Source organism: Aulonocara sp. 'chitande type north' Nkhata Bay, linkage group LG23 (assembly GCF_057382095.1).
Source record: "Aulonocara sp. 'chitande type north' Nkhata Bay isolate Kocher_YH1m ecotype deep benthic linkage group LG23, A_spYH_male_GT1.1, whole genome shotgun sequence".
Taxonomy (NCBI): Eukaryota; Metazoa; Chordata; class Actinopteri; order Cichliformes; family Cichlidae; genus Aulonocara; species Aulonocara sp. 'chitande type north' Nkhata Bay.
In genome coordinates, this window is record NC_141365.1 from 15,605,493 (window position 1) to 15,623,007 (window position 17,515).

At 40.9% G+C, this 17,515-nt stretch overlaps 1 protein-coding gene across 1 annotated transcript; it reads left to right on the plus strand.

Moving 5' to 3' along the window:
• Positions 1 to 1,568: 1,568 nt before the first annotated feature.
• On the plus strand, positions 1,569 to 17,385 carry hdlbpa (high density lipoprotein binding protein a). Its single transcript, XM_086281761.1, has 28 exons — positions 1,569 to 1,719; positions 5,356 to 5,427; positions 8,392 to 8,506; positions 8,597 to 8,763; positions 10,317 to 10,532; positions 10,618 to 10,824; positions 10,938 to 11,153; positions 11,365 to 11,571; positions 11,661 to 11,768; positions 11,854 to 11,958; positions 12,257 to 12,335; positions 12,417 to 12,556; positions 12,636 to 12,740; positions 12,898 to 13,011; positions 13,121 to 13,207; positions 13,304 to 13,435; positions 13,552 to 13,770; positions 14,093 to 14,314; positions 14,401 to 14,619; positions 14,704 to 14,842; positions 15,071 to 15,222; positions 15,302 to 15,406; positions 15,490 to 15,624; positions 15,873 to 16,016; positions 16,148 to 16,327; positions 16,594 to 16,710; positions 16,796 to 16,936; positions 17,040 to 17,385. Exons 3-28 carry the CDS (start codon positions 8,431 to 8,433, stop codon positions 17,127 to 17,129), a joined length of 3,822 nt encoding a protein of 1,273 aa, XP_086137887.1. The 5' UTR covers positions 1,569 to 1,719; positions 5,356 to 5,427; positions 8,392 to 8,430; the 3' UTR covers positions 17,130 to 17,385.
• The last annotated feature ends 130 nt before the right edge of the window (positions 17,386 to 17,515 follow it).

Below are 17,515 nucleotides of genomic sequence, written 5' to 3' on the forward strand. Positions count from 1 at the left end.
AACTGTGCTACCACCGTGCTACCGTGCTGCTGTGGTTAGAATCATAACCACAAAATTTAAAATAATAATAAAAATTAATTAAACTCTCACCAGTTACTTTTTTTTTGTTTGTTTTTTTCTTTAAATTGCAGAAATTTCCTTCATTTATGCCTAATATTTATTTCATTTGAACAACAGCCATCTCACGGCGCTTTAGTAGGGCCAAGAGCCTATAATATCTGAGAGAAAAACAAAAACTCAGATGATTACATATGAGTTGTTTTTGGGATTGTATGAAGGAAAAAAGACAAAGTTTAAAAAAAGAAGGAGGAGGAGGAGGAATGTAAAGAGGGAAGTGGAGAAGGTAGGCTTAGTGTATAAGAAGTCCCCCAGTAGCTGAGTCTTTATAGCAGCATAACTGAGGGATGGTTCAGGGTCACCTTTTTAAGCCCTAATCTTAAGAGATGACCTGGGTGACTGAGAACCTACACAGATAATCTAGCACTAACTAATCTTTATCAAACAGGAAAGGTTTGAGCTTAATCTTAAAAATAAAAATGCTGTCTGTCTCCTGAATCCAAACTGGGAGCTGGCTCTGCAGAGGAGGGGCCTGACAGCTGAAAACTCAGCTTCCCATTCTACTTTTGGAAATGGTAAATGGCCTGTATTTGTATAGTGCTTTACTAGTCCCTAAGGACTCCAAAGCGCTTTACATATTCAGTCATCCACCCATTCACATTCACACACTGGTGATTTACATTTACTTTGTTACAACTTTGCAATTAAAATGGATGGAAAAACTGATATGCATTTTTTTTCTGCACAATTGAACTATATCGCATATTTGGAATTGTTAGTTGACCTACGCATGTCTTTGGATGGTGGGAAGAAACCAGAGTGCCCAAAGAGAATCCATGCAGGTTCATGCAGAACAGGGAAACTTCACATAAAGGCCTGAAGATTAGAATCCAGGACCTTCTTGGTGTGTCTCCCTTCTTATTTATTATATTATTATAATATATGATTGTATATCATTGTTGCTGATTATATAAACAAAATGTAATAACAATGTAATTAAAAATGATAACAAAGACTTGCACTTAATTAGGCAGGATTCACATAGCACTTTGAGAATGGGCCCCTATGTGTAGAAGCATGAATGGGGTACATGGTGTAGCCTATAGATAAGGGACCACTCTGTGCTACCTGAGATAAAGAAGACTTCGAAAAACGTGTGTATTTTATGTTTGAGTGAATTAATATTAATGAGTTATGGCAATTTTCCTTTGGGGAAGGTCAAAACCTCTTTGGTAGGTCCCCAATTATTTTATATGTAAGAAACACTTATGAGTTAAATGTTATACTGATCACTTACTTAAAAGCCCTGTTTATTTCATATTTAAATGTGATATTGATAATAACAAATGAATTTGTAGTTGTTATTTCATTTTATTAATTTATATTTTACTTTAGCGGGACTTTGAACTGTTTAGAAGAGAGGACAACTTTAATCCCGTTTTTTATCACATGATTTTCTTGCTCAGTGTGATCAAAGTTCAGAACTTATACTGCTGGAGATGAGAAGAAGTTATTTGTAACCAGACTCTCTGGAGTGACGTTGGAGGACGTGATTGGTGGGCGGTTCTGGTATATATCCGTCCGGCTTCCATCCCACCTTCTCGCCAGTGGAATTTCATCTCAGCTTCTGCACCTTCAGGGCAGACGAGAACATAAAAATAAGTAAGTACTTTTTAGTTTCCTCCTGAACGTGACTATATCCTCTTTACACATGACTTCAGTTTTTTATGCCATAGCTGTGCTCGTTAAAAGCGGACAGTTTTCCCATGAACCCAGATCGTTATAGCGTGCTCTGGCCTGACTCCGTGTCATTTCTCCCGTGCTCAGCTGTATGCCTACGTGGACTTAGCCAGCTAGAAGAACCAACTGTATTCGAAGCTAACATTAGCACGCTAGCTAAAGGCTCTCAGTTCAACTAGTTTTAACGAGCTCAGCAGTGTTGGCTAAAACATATAAAAACGACAACACATCGGGTTGAGAATGTGTTCAGAATTACGGTACTGTTTTAGTTGTTGATTCGCTGCCATCTTAATGCTGTTAGCTGTTTTGAGGCACAGCCTGAAGTTGTGTGTGGGTCTCGTTGAGCTAACTTCACCATTAGCTGAGGGGCTACGTGTCACACGCCGCATTCAAAGTTTTTAGCAAGTTTGCTAACCGGCTAAGGGTTTGGATTCAGTAATCCGTGACTCACTGATTATCCCGGTGAATATCCCACCTCAGATAGGAGACCCATATATTTACAGTAACCCCGACAGTAGGGACAGTGTTAGTTTGTCTCGATCTCTTACATTTTTTTTTAATGGTTGACCAATGTTAGCCAAATGACGGCAGCTAGCATTAACTAAAATGTGTCGTTGGCAGCTGTCAGCTTTTGGTTAACTTGATATCGTGTTAGCTGGCAGTCACACTAACCAGCCTCTTAAATCCTTAATCTGGGATTGGGGTATAATGTCATAAAGGCTCGAAGGTTGTCATGCTGAAGCTAATGGGAGTTTAACTAGCAAAGGCGAGCCAGGCACTCTGAACTTGTTAGCAGTTCGTTAGTACAAGTTGTCTCCAATACGTAACGTAAAATGTCATTTAGCTGCATTACACTGGTTTAAACTAGTAATAAGTCTAATTAATGGTTGCTACAGCTGTACCCGTGGCATGTTTATTTAATGTTCTGGGGTCTCTCTGGTGAATGCTCTCCACTTACACTCTTATTTTGGTTTTAGGCTACACATTTTTTCTTTCCTTGTTGTTGTGTTTTTTGTTTTTTTTTTAAAGAAAAAAACAACCTCTTAAATTCTTTATCTTGTATAATTGCATTAATAAACATTATTAAATTGCACAGGCTCTGCTGGAAGAAGCGGTTCACTTGTATGGTTTTAATATTGACTGTGTTATAGTGTGTAGTTAAAAAAAAAAAAAAATGAAAGAATTTGCTGATATCTCGGAGGAGAAGGCAAAGTAATTTGTCCTGACAGTTGAGGAATTTGCATGTTTCATTTCAAGCAACGGATGTATACTGTGGTTACATGTGAAGAGGTGACGGCTCCAGGACAACTTCAAGTATAAAAAGAATCTCATTGCTTAGCACTGTAAATATGTGGCCTCCGTCTGGGTCACGATCCTGTTTCTGGACCCCCCTTTTCTTTCCTTTTCTTTTTTTGAGCAGACTTTTTACTCTGGAATTGCCAAAGTTGTGCCAAAACACACTTGCGCTTTAGTGCTGTGGCAGCTATTTGTTGAACCAAACTGCTAATCAAAAGGCCTCTGGCCTTTCAAGGGCAAGTATCATATCAGGCCAGTTCTTTCTTTTCCAAGGAAAATTTGTTCAAAGAAAAGGGTTTCCTGAATCCTGTTGCTATTCTGGAGTGCTCTCCGTATTGCATATAGACTGGTCCTATACCTGCTTACCTCCAGCAGATGATTTAAAAAAGATAATAGTGGTGTCCTGATACACAAAGTGACGATATCATGAGCATGCCTTAAACATTTGTTATTTCTAACAACCACTTTATGGCTGTGTAGAAGCCTATAGAAAAACAAGTCCTTTCTGTGTGGCATTTGTAAATGCCTGTTGACTTTACTGTGGATAATTTCGGATCATACTGAAACTGAACATTTTGTAAATGATATTGTAAATTATGGCATCTGAAGCAATCAGACTTCCAATTTATGTTAATTAATAAATGGCGACTACAAATGTAACTTACCCTGTTTACATAAGAACTCTGCCAAATCAACCATGTGGAGCTATCTGCTGGGGCGATCCTTTGTGGAAAAAAGGAAGCAGACAAAAGTATCTTTCGTTTGCATAGTGTCCAGACTATGCTTTCAGGCTCTTGGAAATACTCCTGACACTGGTTTAGTTTATAAACTGATCAGATAGAAGCTGAGACATTTTGAAGACGTTCCTCAAATACCCATGTTGGATTGGGTCTGATTAGTTTGAGCATGCATCAAGACATCATTGGTAGGCTCACTTGCATTTGTAATTTCATCCTTATTGCTTGGTACTCCCACCCACTGAGATGCCGTCCTCTGACATGTCGTCCCATTTGCTTTGCAACAAGTCAGCCAAAGTTTTCCTCCGCCCTGACCGCCTTATGCTGGTGTTGCTTTCAGAGAAGTGTATTCCTTTTCAGTTCCACCTTATTGTTTCTTCACACAAAGAAATCTCAGGTCTTCTTGCCAATGCGGTTCCTTTTTCCTCTTCCTTATGGTTTTTCTATGAGCAGCCAAACCTCTGCACCCTGTAACACCAGCACGTGAATGGTCAATTAGATAAATGTACAGGCGTTTTTTGGGGGGACTCTTTATTAGAAACTGTTTTGGGCTTGTGATTTGTCTTCCAAATAAAAACATAAGTGCTAAGCTTTATTAACAGCAGCTGTACACGGCCATTCTATCACTAGTCGCTTTAATAATATTAATGAGAACAGGCCACATGTTGTCACTTCTGCCAACGCTAACAAATGGAGCTAGAAACCTACTTTTTAGTGCGTCTTCTTATAATATTGGGCTTTCCAAAGAAAGTGCCTGGCAGATCGTACACCTCTTCCCAAACAACACTCGTTGAGTTAATAACATTCGTCCTATGGGAGTCTGTCCACACCTCAGTGGAAAATTTGACTGTTTCCAAGGGTTGTTGAGCAAGTGAGGAAATCTGTGACATCAAACTAGCGAAATGAATCCCAAGTGTTTCTGAGACCTCAGCACAGCCATGTCAATAAGGACATTTAATGCGAATTGTTCACTGTGTGCTTTTACAGGCTCTTGCATGAGAGCGTGATAGCCTGGTTACCTGGCTCACACACAGCAGCTTCATCACTTGCCAGCTCTGTCCTTTTTGTACGACAAGGCAGCGTCCTGATTATGAAAGCCAGATGCTTGTTGAGGAGAGCGAGCTCCAGCGGCAGCTATGCTTTACTGCTGTTCACTAATGCATTTCTTGGCATCTGCTTTATCTGGACATTTCTTAATTTACCATTTGGTTTCAGCCATGAGTTGGCAGTGTTTATCTTACCGGGCTCATCAGAACCACAACTATAACAAAATGTGCAATTAGGCCTGACGAGTGGATATGTCTGTGAAGCATGAGTATGTTTTTTCTTTTTCCTTATATTGGCTCTGTTTGTAATCAGTATCCACTATTACTGTGCAATTTAATGATCTACATTTTAAATGCAGGTCATGGTGTAAGACTCATACACAGACGTTTATCTGAAAACATGGTTTTCTTTGTGGATTTAAACTGAGGTCCCAGATTTTTTTTTAACAGTTGTTTTTTTTTCTTTTTCTGCTTTCTAGGCAAAAGCTGGCAGGCTGACGGGAGCTTTCATCTTTACAGGACGGATTATCTGGTAACTGACCATTTAGCTGGTAAGTTTGTACAGTTTTTATATTGGCACTTACTTTTGCCAACATAACATTAAGTCGTCTTCTTCTTTTTTTTTTTCTTTAAGTTATTTAGACAGTTTTACTCAAATATTCACTGATTAGTGAGTAATTATGGCCTCCAACAAAATGATACATTGTCATGAACTTAGAATTAATGCATTAAAAATGCATCGGCGCAGGCCCTGGTTTGTGGAAGCAGCCAGGTTTTGCCTCCATTTTTAATACAGTAGTGCTGTTCTACCTAATCACTTGTGTATGAACAGCTGCCACATACATGGTACAACTAGTTTAATTTAACAATCGCAAATACATTTTTCAAACCATAATAAGCCTTTAAGTTTTGTACATGTATTTTGTATCTGTCCTCCCGCATTTCCTTAACCTCCTCACTTCAAGCCCCATCTCCTGAACTGTGTCAGGGTTCTAACACAAATGTGCAAAAATATGCTTATTTATTCATAATGTCGTCGTAATTACTAGTTATCAGATTAGATATACGATCCTCTCATCTCCGTTTGGCTGATAATGAGACTGCTAAACAGTAGCTGGTTTTAAGTTAACATTATGGCAGCTAGCATGAGTCCTTAAAAATCACTCTCCCTCTGATAAACTGTTTGATCACATTCTCACATTATAGGAGTTTATTCGGTAAGAGTCCAGGTCCAACAATTTTGGCTGTTTAGTTAGGATCTCCTAAATAACTCACCTCAGTATCCTTATCATCAGACTCTTTTCACAAAGTTTTACAGCCTCACCCAGAGTAAATAGACATGGACACCCATCATATTGACAATCAAAGTAAACAGCAGACTGACTGCCTACGCTCGTTACAGATGATCGTTACAGTTTTTTTTCTTCTTCTTTTTCTTCCTTCCCCTTATGGATAACTTTGGATTTGGATCACTGGTGCTTTAAATTTTTTTGCAGTGAAACACTTCAAAGTTACCTGACAGCTTCACTTAAAATAAGTTTCCAGGCCAAGAATGATCAGTTGTAACCGTAAAGAGATTTAATTTATAGTGCTGCTAATGAGCAGTGGGCACAAGAAGTTTATGCAGTCTGACAAGGAGGAGGCCCCACTGCAAGGGTGTTCATAGAGCAGCTAAACACACAGCCACATGGAAGCAAATTTCCCACAATTTACAGATCGATGACAAAACAAAGTCAGGATGTAGTCTTTATGCTTTCCGATGAATTTCAGTCACGCTTGGGAGGGGAAACTCCTCACTGAAGCAACTTGCATTCCTGTGCTTTGGCTAGAATTGATGTTTGTCTACAAAACAAGAAGAACGAGGTGATGGCTTTGGCTGATATCAAGTTTCATCATTGATGGTTAAACCGAACTGACCTGTAGTTGGAACACAGAGTGCAGTTGTTGTTTTTAATGGAACTCTATCATCAACTTCGTTTATAATTCAGAAAGCCGAAACGTCAACAAGATCAATTAATTTCATTTTGTTTTTTTAAAATAACTGTTATAGATAAGCGGATTGGCCTTGTGGTTTCTTTCTTGGAAAGAATTATTGGTTCAAAGATCCTAGACGGGGCTGCTGAGCTTTATGTTGGCGGATTTTTGCTTTAATCCTATCCAGCGTGGACATGCAGAGGGGTCAGTGGGGTAAAATCCTCTTAACCTTGCAGCCTTGTCACTTGGCTACATTTCTTAGAATAGAACTGGAGAAGATGGTTGAACAGAGTTCCTGTTGGAAAAACAAAATGTGCTGTAGCTGCAGCCCCGCCCACACCACCGCTCTGCTAGGACGTAATCTCTTCAGTTACTCCCCACTTAGACTCGGCATACATTAGCAAAGTGCTGACGTGTGAATGTGATGAGTGACTATTCTGTCGCACATGGCTTTCTCTGATAAATGTAGATTAGATAAAGGTGAACATCCCAAAGTCCGTGTGTGATAAGCTTGTTTAGCACATTAAACTGTGCTTGTGACACTTTCACCACTTGAAACAAGGGCCTTGCTAAAATTGCCTGTGAGTGCATGCAAAACTCAGTTTCTTGGTTAAACAAAGAGTGCATTATAGCTATCACTGTCACTGCTGTTATGCAAATTACATACACAGGGCTAACTAACTGGTTCAATCCAAAAAGTTAAAACCCAGAGACTTATAGTGAAGTGTTGTAACGAGCATGCACCAGTATAATGTTTTCCAATACAATACCAGTATTCTAGCTTTGGGTGTCTGCGGTTAGGAGGGTTATATTAATAAGTTGTATTTATCATTGGGAGAAAGAAACAGGGATTCATAAAAAGAAAAAAAAATGCATCAGAATAAAAATGTGCTGAATTGGTAATTATTGATACAATAAATGAAAACAGGCTGAAGATAAAAGCCATGGAAAAATAAAATTCAACTGGCTTCATTCACCTAAATTATTTGCTCTAGTCTCCTTTCAGCTCAGTGTGAGTCATAAGGCTGCAGACTGCCAGTTCACCTCACACATTTACGCTCATGGTGCTGTTATAAGTGCAGTGCAAGTTTAACACTGAACAAACATCCTTGATTACTAATCTTTTATGTAATGTTTGTCTGATGAAACATGACTGAATGTGAATGAGGGAGAGAGAAGCTGACTCGTCGAAGCTTTTCAGCTAACTCAGCCAGTTTTGAACTAGAGTAAAGGAAACAAACAAACTTCAGCACACAGAAAAGTTATTGTAGCAGGTTATTCTAGCTGCTACGGTTGACACAGGACGAAGTAAAAACAGAACGACAGAGAACTGAGCGACCTCCATTTCGAGCATCAGCTCTGTCCATCCTTAATTTCTACAAATCAGAAAGAAATCCGACGACATCTCTTGTATGAACGAGGTGAATTTGAGAAAAAGCTCAAAATGAGCAGACTACGTCTCCTTTGAGACTTGTATATGTATTTTCTTGCTATGTGTACTGTTACTAAGCTTGTGAAGATGACGTAAGCTCTTCTTTTAGTGGCACACTCGGACTCCGTGTTAACGTGGGATTTCGACCATGAGCTCAGTCGCTGTACTTACGCAGGAAACCTTCAATGCGCACCGCAGTGGGCTTTTGCCAGAGCAGGGTGGTGGTGAGTATTTGGACATAAGACTCTATGGCCTGTAAAATGCAAACCGAGCCACAAGTGGCTTCATGGTGTATGTCTTTCCTATGTGCACAGCTGCTGTGGCAGGACCCAGTGCTGGAGAGGATGAGGAAGCCCTTCCTACCTACAAGGAAGCCTTCCCACCTCTCCCCGAGAAGGCGGCCCAACCTGAGGGGACCCAGGAAACTTCCAGCGCCTGGGCATCAAAGATCCGTCCTCTCAAGTCTTCGATTATCACCCAGGTACAACTTCTCCTTTGAAATAGTAATGCAGTTATAGAACTTTTTTTTTTTTTTTTTTTTTTTTAAGAGTCTGCCACAGGATCTTAATTATATGATTTGAAAGTAAATGACAAAGACATTAATTAAGAGTTTACTACATGCATTATATATTTAGAGATATGTGTAGCAATAGGAGACTTAAATAATCAAATGACAAATATGATCCTTCCATGTAAGTGGATTGTAGTTGTGTATGTCAAAGCTAAAATGTCTGTTTCCTGCTGATGATGGATTCTTCTCCACTGGGCATGGCAGCTGTTTCTGTGTACAGGGCGACACTGGATGTTGTAAAAAGACGAACCTTTAAGAAGGGTTTTCCTCCTCGTCGTGTAATAACTGTCTCTGTATGTTCTGTGACACTAGTGGTTGGTACGAAGACGGCATGCTCTGCGACATGCAGCAGTAAACATGGTGAAATAAACAACCATAGCACAGACACATACAGCTACAGTGACACAGGAAGCCTTATCAGTCATTTAGAATCAATTAAAGAAATGATTACCCATAAATAGCAGGAGATTTGTGTGACTCAAACGGTTATCTGTGGAAATTAGGCTTCTGTAAGCAAGTCAGGAGATAAACTGACTCAAAGCTTTAAAAAGCATCGGAGGGTCAAATTTTTTTTTCTTGTTCTTTCCAGATTCTTCTGGAAAATGACTTAATTGATTAAACTTGGGGAGGAGAGAGCTTGAGCCTTATCTAATAGATGAGGTATAATGCTGTTTACACAAATGCTGTGTTTAAAGACCATTCAGAACAGTCAGTGTTGTTTGATGTACGGCCTTGATGTGCCACTTGGCTCCCTAAATAACAATGCATTTGTTATACATCTGTTAGGCTAACGTTAGTAATGCTAGCACTGCAGATTTATTTATTTAATTTTTTTTCCCTGTGCAGGTTAACGTGAGCCTGTGTTGTTAGTCATGTTATTTACTCTTCTTCTAAGCTTTCAGCAGTCTAAGCACTCCGCTGGTTGATAGGGACATCATCAGTCTTACTTCCCACTTGCCTGTTTCATAACTTGCCGTCCAAAAGTGGGTTGCTGTCGCCCGCTTCCGTCAGTGTGGGCAGCTAGCTGTGTTGACCCGATGGTTGACGGGTGTTGTACACAAAGAAAAGATGAATCATTAGTTTCCATGTCTAAATTTTTTGGTGCTGATTACTGCAGTGTTTAAATAAATCAGATGTCTACTTTAGGGTGGGGGGTGGGTGTGACTAGTGAATTAATGGATCATTATCTTTCCTTTTTAAATAAAATGTTTAATTCATTGGCATGTTTTCAGTATGATATAAAACGGAAGGAAAAACATTTATATTTGAGAATGAGAAGGGTTTTAGTAGAAGGAACATTTTTGTGTATTTTGGTTACAGATCTTGGTGAGGATTACCCGAGCTGGTGGTGTTCTATTTGAACGCATTTGTTTGCCTCACATTTTAGGTTTTCTTTGTGTCAAGCTAATCCTGTTTGTCACAGACTTTTTTTTTTTTTTTTTACATGAACTATGTTTTCCTAGGTTTTCCATGTGCCGTTGGAGGAGCGCAAGTACAAGGACATCAACCAGTTTGGGGAAGGAGACCAAGCAAAGGTTTGCGTAGACATCATGCATAAGACCGGAGCGCACCTGGAACTCTCCTTAGCAAAAGATCAGGGTCTCTCCATCATGGTGTCTGGAAAGTTGGATGCCGTGATGAAGGCCCGTAAGGAGATTGTGTCCCGACTGCAGACTCAGGTTAAGAGAGTTGCCTTTATTGGTTTTCTTAAATGATAAGTTGCAGACTGTGGTACCAAATTTGCCTTCTAATCTAAACCAACAGGCTTCAGCTAGTGTTGGCATCCCCAAGGAGCACCATCGTTTTGTCATTGGCAAAAACGGGGAGAAGCTTCAGGAGCTGGAGCTCAAGACTGCCACCAAAATCCAGATCCCACGACCTGACGACCTCAGCAACCAGATCAAGATCTCTGGTACCAAGGAGGGGCTGGAGAAGGCAAAGCATGAGATCCTGTTGATCTCTGCTGAGCAGGTAATTTACCACCTCACGCCAACACCTTTTTAAGGATATCTGTATATAATTTGTTCAAAGTTTGTTTTATAGCTCTTCCAAATCTGATACATTAGCAATTTTCCTCTTTTTAGGACAAGCGTGCTGTGGAGAGGGTGAACATTGAAAAAGCGTACCACCCATTCATCACCGGTGCCTACAATAAGCTAGTGGGCGAGATGATGCAAGAGACTGGTGCCCGCATCAATGTCCCCCCTCAGAGTGTGAATAAGACTGAGATCGTCATCACTGGGGAAAAGGAGCAGGTGGCCCTTGCTGTGACTAAGATCAAAAAGGTTTATGAAGACAAGGTATGCAAATAAGCACTGAGAAATTGTGTCCAGACTGCAGCAACAGTCAGATTTTCATATTTTTCTATAGCTGGTATTGCTGTTTATCATCTAGATTGACACCAGTAATCGTCCTGCCCTGCACATTGTGTTCCTTTGTCCAGATAAATGGAACAAAAAATGAAAATATTTACTTTGTGCAAAGTCCCTCACCTTCTTGTCTGTCTTGTAGAAAAAGAACACCACCACTATTGCTGTGGAGGTGAAGAAGTCTCAGCACAAATATGTGATCGGCCCCAAGGGAAACACCCTGCAGGAGATTCTGGATAGAACTGGCGTCTCAGTTGAGATCCCACCTTCTGACAGCAGCTCAGAAACTGTCATCCTTCGTGGAGAGCCCGACCGTCTGGGTCAGGCTCTCACTGAAGTTTATGCCAAGGTACATTTACCATGTGAAGACTGGTAATGTTAAGAGTTATTTAAACATATGAGAATTGAGGAGTAACGACAGCATTTTTCCTTCTACAGGCAAACAGTTACACTGTTTCCTCGGTCTCAGCTCCTTCTTGGCTTCATCGTTTCATTATTGGGAAGAAGGGCCAGAACTTGGCAAAGATCACTCAACAAATGCCCAAGGTGTGTTAAATGCTCTTAAATAAAGTACTTGTTTAATTTTTTTTAAACCTGCTTTTGACTTCTGTCTCATGTATTTTGAATGAAGGTGCACATTGAGTTCACTGAGGGAGAAGACAAGATCACCCTGGAGGGTCCTATCAAAGATGTGCAAATGGTGCAAGGCCAGATTGAAGCCATGGTTACAGATTTGGTAAGTGTGTTGAATCTTTAGTCACACAGAAATTTGTCAGGCTATGTTTCTCCCTGAAATTGGCTGATAGGGAAGCCTGTCACCTCCCTGTGGCCTTGCACACGGTAATGAAAACTGTAAGCTTCAGCTAAATTTATACACTTGTGTTGTAAATTTTTGTAAAAGGCTGTAAATGTGTTTATTCCTGCTGTAAAGTTGAACATTTTTAAATGTTTAAATTTGAAGTCGTATCAAGTGAGAATGAGCAAACCTTAAGTGCTAGACAACAAGCTCCTCATGATTTTTGTTGTTTTGATAGGTAAGCCGAATGGACTACGCAGAGATTAGTGTGGATCCCAAATTCCACCGTCACCTGATTGGAAAAGGAGGTGTTAATAGTGAGTATATTGCTGTCAGATGCTGCAACAACAACAACAAGGAATATTTTTCTGAAACAATGCATTTACTTATTAATTTAGTCAACCGGATCAAAGAGGTGCACAAGGTGACTGTCCGCATCCCCCCTGATAATGAAAAGAGCAACCTGATCCGCATTGAGGGGGATCCCCAGGGTGTGCAGGAAGCCAAGAAGGAGCTGCTAGAGCTTGCGTCACGCATGGTTAGTTCAAGCTTCAGTTTAGAGGCAAAATTCTGCAAATGATTTCCTGTTATGTCTCTAATTGCATGGTTTCATGTAGGAGAACGAGCGTACAAAGGACTTGATCATCGAACAACGTTTTCACAGGGCCATCATTGGCCAAAAAGGGGAGAAGATTAAGGAAGTGCGGGACAAATTCCCAGAGGTGAGCTGTAAATCATCATTGTGGTTGTTTCTCTGTTTTGTTTTGTTGTCCCCCCCTTTTCTTTTTTCTTTTTTTTTTTTTTTTCTCTCTCCTCTTCTTCTTCCCTCTGCTTTAACCTTGGAAAATTTACTCCCTTACCTCTAAATGTTTGTTCCAGGTCATCATTAACTTCCCTGACCCAGCACAGAAAAGTGACATTGTTCAACTTCGGGGCCCAAGAACTGAAGTAGAAAAATGTTCAAAGTTTATGAACAAGATAGTGGCTGAAATGGTAAATCTCAGTTTGACTTGAAGTTTAAAATGCTGTGCTAGTGTATTTGTATTTTATTGCAGCGTTGAAGTGTCATTAAGTGTTAACCTTCAGTGATTCCTTTGGTCAGGTGGAGAACAGCTATTCTGTCTCAGTCCCCATCTTCAAGCAGTTCCACAGAAACATCATTGGAAAAGGAGGGTCAAACATCAAGAAGGTACTGCACGTTTTCCGATTCTGAATTCACGTTAAATCGGCGTGTTAATTTATTTTAAGTTTGATTTGACACCTCCTTTATTTTTTTGCTTTGTAGATTCGAGAGGAAACGAACACCAAAATTGATCTGCCTGCTGAGAACAGCAATTCAGAGATGATTGTCATCACTGGGAAGAAGGCAAACTGTGAAGCAGCACGGACTCGGATCTTGGCCATTCAGAAGGATCTGGTAGGCACTCATTTTAGCATGTGTGGGGATTTTTATTTTTATTTTTTTTTAATTTAAACTAGGGTTGTTTTTCAAATCTTGTCTTGTTTGCTTTAATAAATTGTCATGTTGTCCAGGCGAACATCTCAGAAGTGGATGTGTCCATTCCCTCGAAGCTGCACAACTCCTTGATTGGGTCGAAGGGACGTTTGGTGCGATCCATCATGGAGGAGTGTGGCGGCGTGCACATTCACTTTCCCACAGAGGGCTCAGGGATTGATAAGGTCACCATCAGAGGCCCTGCAGAGGAGGTGGAGAAAGCTAAGCAGCAGCTGCTTGCCTTGGCGGAGGAGAAGGTTTGTAAATATGTGTCTGAATTAAAGCTGAACTTTTTGTTCAACTCATTGTTTTGAAGTTGTGGGGTGAAGAGAATGAGAAGGTAAAAAGGCAAAGAGCTCCTTTTGTATTAGCACATGCTGAGCATTTGTTTCGGTCATCCTTTTAGTCGCTCGCAAATGGCCAAGAAAATGTTTCTGAAGTTTGATTTGGTTAGTTATTATCCCATTATCAGGGAGTTCATGCATTTCAGTTGGAAAAAGACTTGAACAAAGACCTTATGTAGTTAAAAGCTACTTGTAATAAATGTCAGCCTAATTTTATCCATTTTGTTTTCCTTAGCAAACAAAGAGTCACACTGTTGAGCTGCATGCAAAACCAGAGTACCACAAATTCCTTATTGGGAAAGGTGGTGGAAACATCCGTAAGGTTCGTGACAGCACCGGCGCCAGAATCATTTTTCCCACCCCTGAGGACAAAGACCAGGAACTCATCACTGTGGTTGGCACCGAGGAAGCAGTACGGGATGCACAGAAAGAGCTGGAGGAACTCATCAAGAGTTTGGTAAGATTTCAAATGAGTTCTGTCAACAGTTGGATGAAATGAACCAACAATTCGGTTAATTTTATTTTTTATTTTTTGTGTTACAGGACAATGTTGTTGAGGACACTATGAACGTTGACCCCAAGCATCATCGCTACTTTGTAGCCCGCCGTGGCCAAGTCCTTAGGGACCTTGCTGATGAGTATGGTGGGGTTATGGTGAGCTTCCCCCGCACAGCTTCTCAGAGTGATAAAGTTACCCTTAAAGGAGCCAAAGAGTGTGTGGAAGCTGCCAAAAAACGCATGCAGGAGATTGTGGAGGACTTGGTTAGTAGTGTTTTGTTAAGGGAAGTCTTTCTGTTTATTCTCCTCTTTGAAATGTAACAAGCTTTTCTTCTTTTTATTTTTCAGGAGGCTCAAGTGACTATGGAGTGTGTAATTCCTCAGAAGTTCCACCGTTCAATCATGGGTCCTAAGGGCTCACGGATCCAGCAGATCACTAGAGATCACAACGTGCAGATCAAGTTCCCAGAACGCGAGGACCCACAAGGTAAATAGTAAAGACCTGCAGTGTGTCTATTACTTTAGTTTCTGTCTTAATATAACTTTCATTATGAGAACATTGATATTTTTATTTATTTTTAAGTAACACTTTATTTATAAATAAATAAAATAATTGTACTTAGTTTTGAAACTGATGGTTGATATTTTTAGCCAACAAAAAGCATTTGGGCATGTACATTTATTTATTTTTTTGAATACTCTGATTTTCTTTTAGCTGCACCTCCTGCTGAGGCTCCTGTCCAGGAGAATGGAGAAGCTGACGGTGAAGTGAAGGAGCCAGTTGATCCCAACGCGCCCAAGAAGTGCGATGTGATTATAATTTCTGGACGCAAAGAGCGGTGCGAGGCTGCCATCGAAGCACTGAAGGTTGGACTTCATATTCAAGCTCAGGAATGTTAAAAAGCAACTTTTTGAAGAACTACAGCTAACTGTCTTCCTTCTTTAGGCCCTGGTTCCTGTAACTATTGAGGTGGAAGTGCCTTTTGAGCTTCATCGCTACATCATTGGACAGAAAGGAAGTGGAATTCGCAAGATGATGGAGGATTTTGAGGTGTGTTGCAGATGTCTTTATAGGAATGAAGGAGCCTTGATGTTTTACTGGATATTTGATCTGGCATCACTGTCTCTCTCCAGGTTAATATTCAAGTGCCTGCTCCTGAGCAGCAGTCTGATAAAATCGCCATCACCGGCTTGGCCAGTCTTCTCGACCGCGCCAAAGAGGGCCTCTTGGAGCGCGTCAAAGAGCTGCAGGCCGAGCAGGAGGATCGGGTTAGTATTTGCTTACTAAAATGCATCAATTGTGGCACTTAATGTGTGTTGAGGCTGAACTATGGTGTCTTTATTTCTGTGTTGACGATTTATAGTCAAATGGTGCACTAATCATAATCCTCAAGTGAACAAAGGGCTTAATAATTAGTCTTATCTTAGGCAAACATCAGGTTGAGTAGTAGTGGGAAATGGCCAGCTGTCAGACTTCCAACCCAACATTTTGCCACCTTTTCTCAAACCCTCTGCAGGCACTCAGGAGCTTCAAGCTGACCATCACTGTGGACCCCAAGTATCACCCCAAGATAATCGGCCGCAAGGGTGCCATTATTACAAACATCCGCACTGAGCATGATGTTAACATCCAGTTCCCAGAGAAGAATGATGAAAACCAGGTATGTCTATGGCTTATGGTATTAAATCGAAATGGGCTTCCTGATAATGGTGCTCGATATCGGGCCAGATGCTTGGTATAAGGGTGTTTTTGTTTTGTTTTTTTTTAATTAATTCTGCTGTGTCTCCATAGGATCAGATTACTATTACAGGGTATGAGCACAAAGCCATAGCTGCACGAGATGCCATTCAGGCCATCGTGGATGAGCTGGAAGAGATGATCTCTGAGGACATCACCCTGGACAGCAGGGTCCATGCTCGCATCATTGGCGCCCGTGGCAAGGGCATTCGCAAGATCATGGATGAGTTTAAGGTTAGGATGGTGAAACGAGAAGGTGTAGGTAGCTGCTCTACAAATCTGTGTATAATGACAGAGACAAAGAGGTGTGGGGGGAAAATCCTCTCCCCCCCACACAAAAAAAACTATCAGAAGGGAAAAGGTTAAACCTGCCAGACAGCACAGTCACAGCTGTGCACACATACAGAAATGAATGATATTGTAATTAGTGGAATAGGTCATTCCAAATACTGCACTTTCTGTATTCTTACAAACTTTAACTTCTCTTTTAAACTCTTCAGGTTGATCTCAGGTTTCCCCAGAGTGGAGCTGCAGACCCAAACCTCGTGACAGTCACCGGTCGCCCTGAGCTTGTGGATGAAGCCATCGACCATCTCCTCAACCTGGAAGAGGAATACGTAAGCTTCCCTCTCCAGATAATGTCCAAAACAAAAAGTGCTTTGTGTGAGTTAATTGGTACTTACACAGTTTGTTTTGTGTCAGATGGCAGATGTTGTGGAAAATGAGGCAAAGATGGCTTATATGAGGCCTTCTGGCAGTAGCGCTGCTGCCGCCGACGAACAGCGTGGCCCATCCAAAGGCTTCGTGGTGAGGGAGGCTCCCTGGGCTACTGCCAATGAGAAGGTGAGGGTCTTCTAATATCAAGGTCAAAAATCTGCAAAGTGGTCACGCCCTTTTCTTTTTAAATCCTCATTTTCCTTAATTTTTTTTTTTTCCTACCCTTAAGGCCCCTGATATGAGCAGCTCTGAAGATTTCCCAAGCTTTGGAGCCCCAGTGGCAACCAAGGCCTCACCCTGGGGACCAAAGCGCTTCTAAGCCGTGCTGCTACAGACGGGCCTGAAATTAACCAACACAATCTACCCCGTTATTCTCCCCAACCCCCTCTTGACCTGGACTGACCGCTGACCCTAAAAGTCTTCAGTTCTAAGACTGTCATCCTTCTGTCTACTTATCTCGGTCTAGCCTCGCAGATTCAGTCTAAAAGTGTTCTAAGATACTGTAATTGACTTGTGAGCTCTGTTTCTGCATTAAATACTGTCTTATGCTTAAAAAAAACAAACAAAAAAAACAACCCATTGTTACGGTGAAGTCTACAGTCTGTAAAAGACCGATGTTTAAATGTTGATTAGACAAGACATTTCATTGTGGTTTGAACTGTTATACCAAATTCAGTGGTGGCCAGACATGAGGTTCTTTTTATT

Excerpts from the sequence above, each read along its gene's own strand:
- hdlbpa (XM_086281761.1), top strand. The coding sequence starts at position 8,431 with ATGAGCTCAGTCGCTGTACTTACGCAGGAAACCTTCAATGCGCACCGC. Across the intron at positions 13,436-13,551 it reads TGGCCATTCAGAAGGATCTG|GCGAACATCTCAGAAGTGGA; the intron begins GTAGGCACTCAT and ends CATGTTGTCCAG. Across the intron at positions 15,407-15,489 it reads AGATGATGGAGGATTTTGAG|GTTAATATTCAAGTGCCTGC; the intron begins GTGTGTTGCAGA and ends GTCTCTCTCCAG.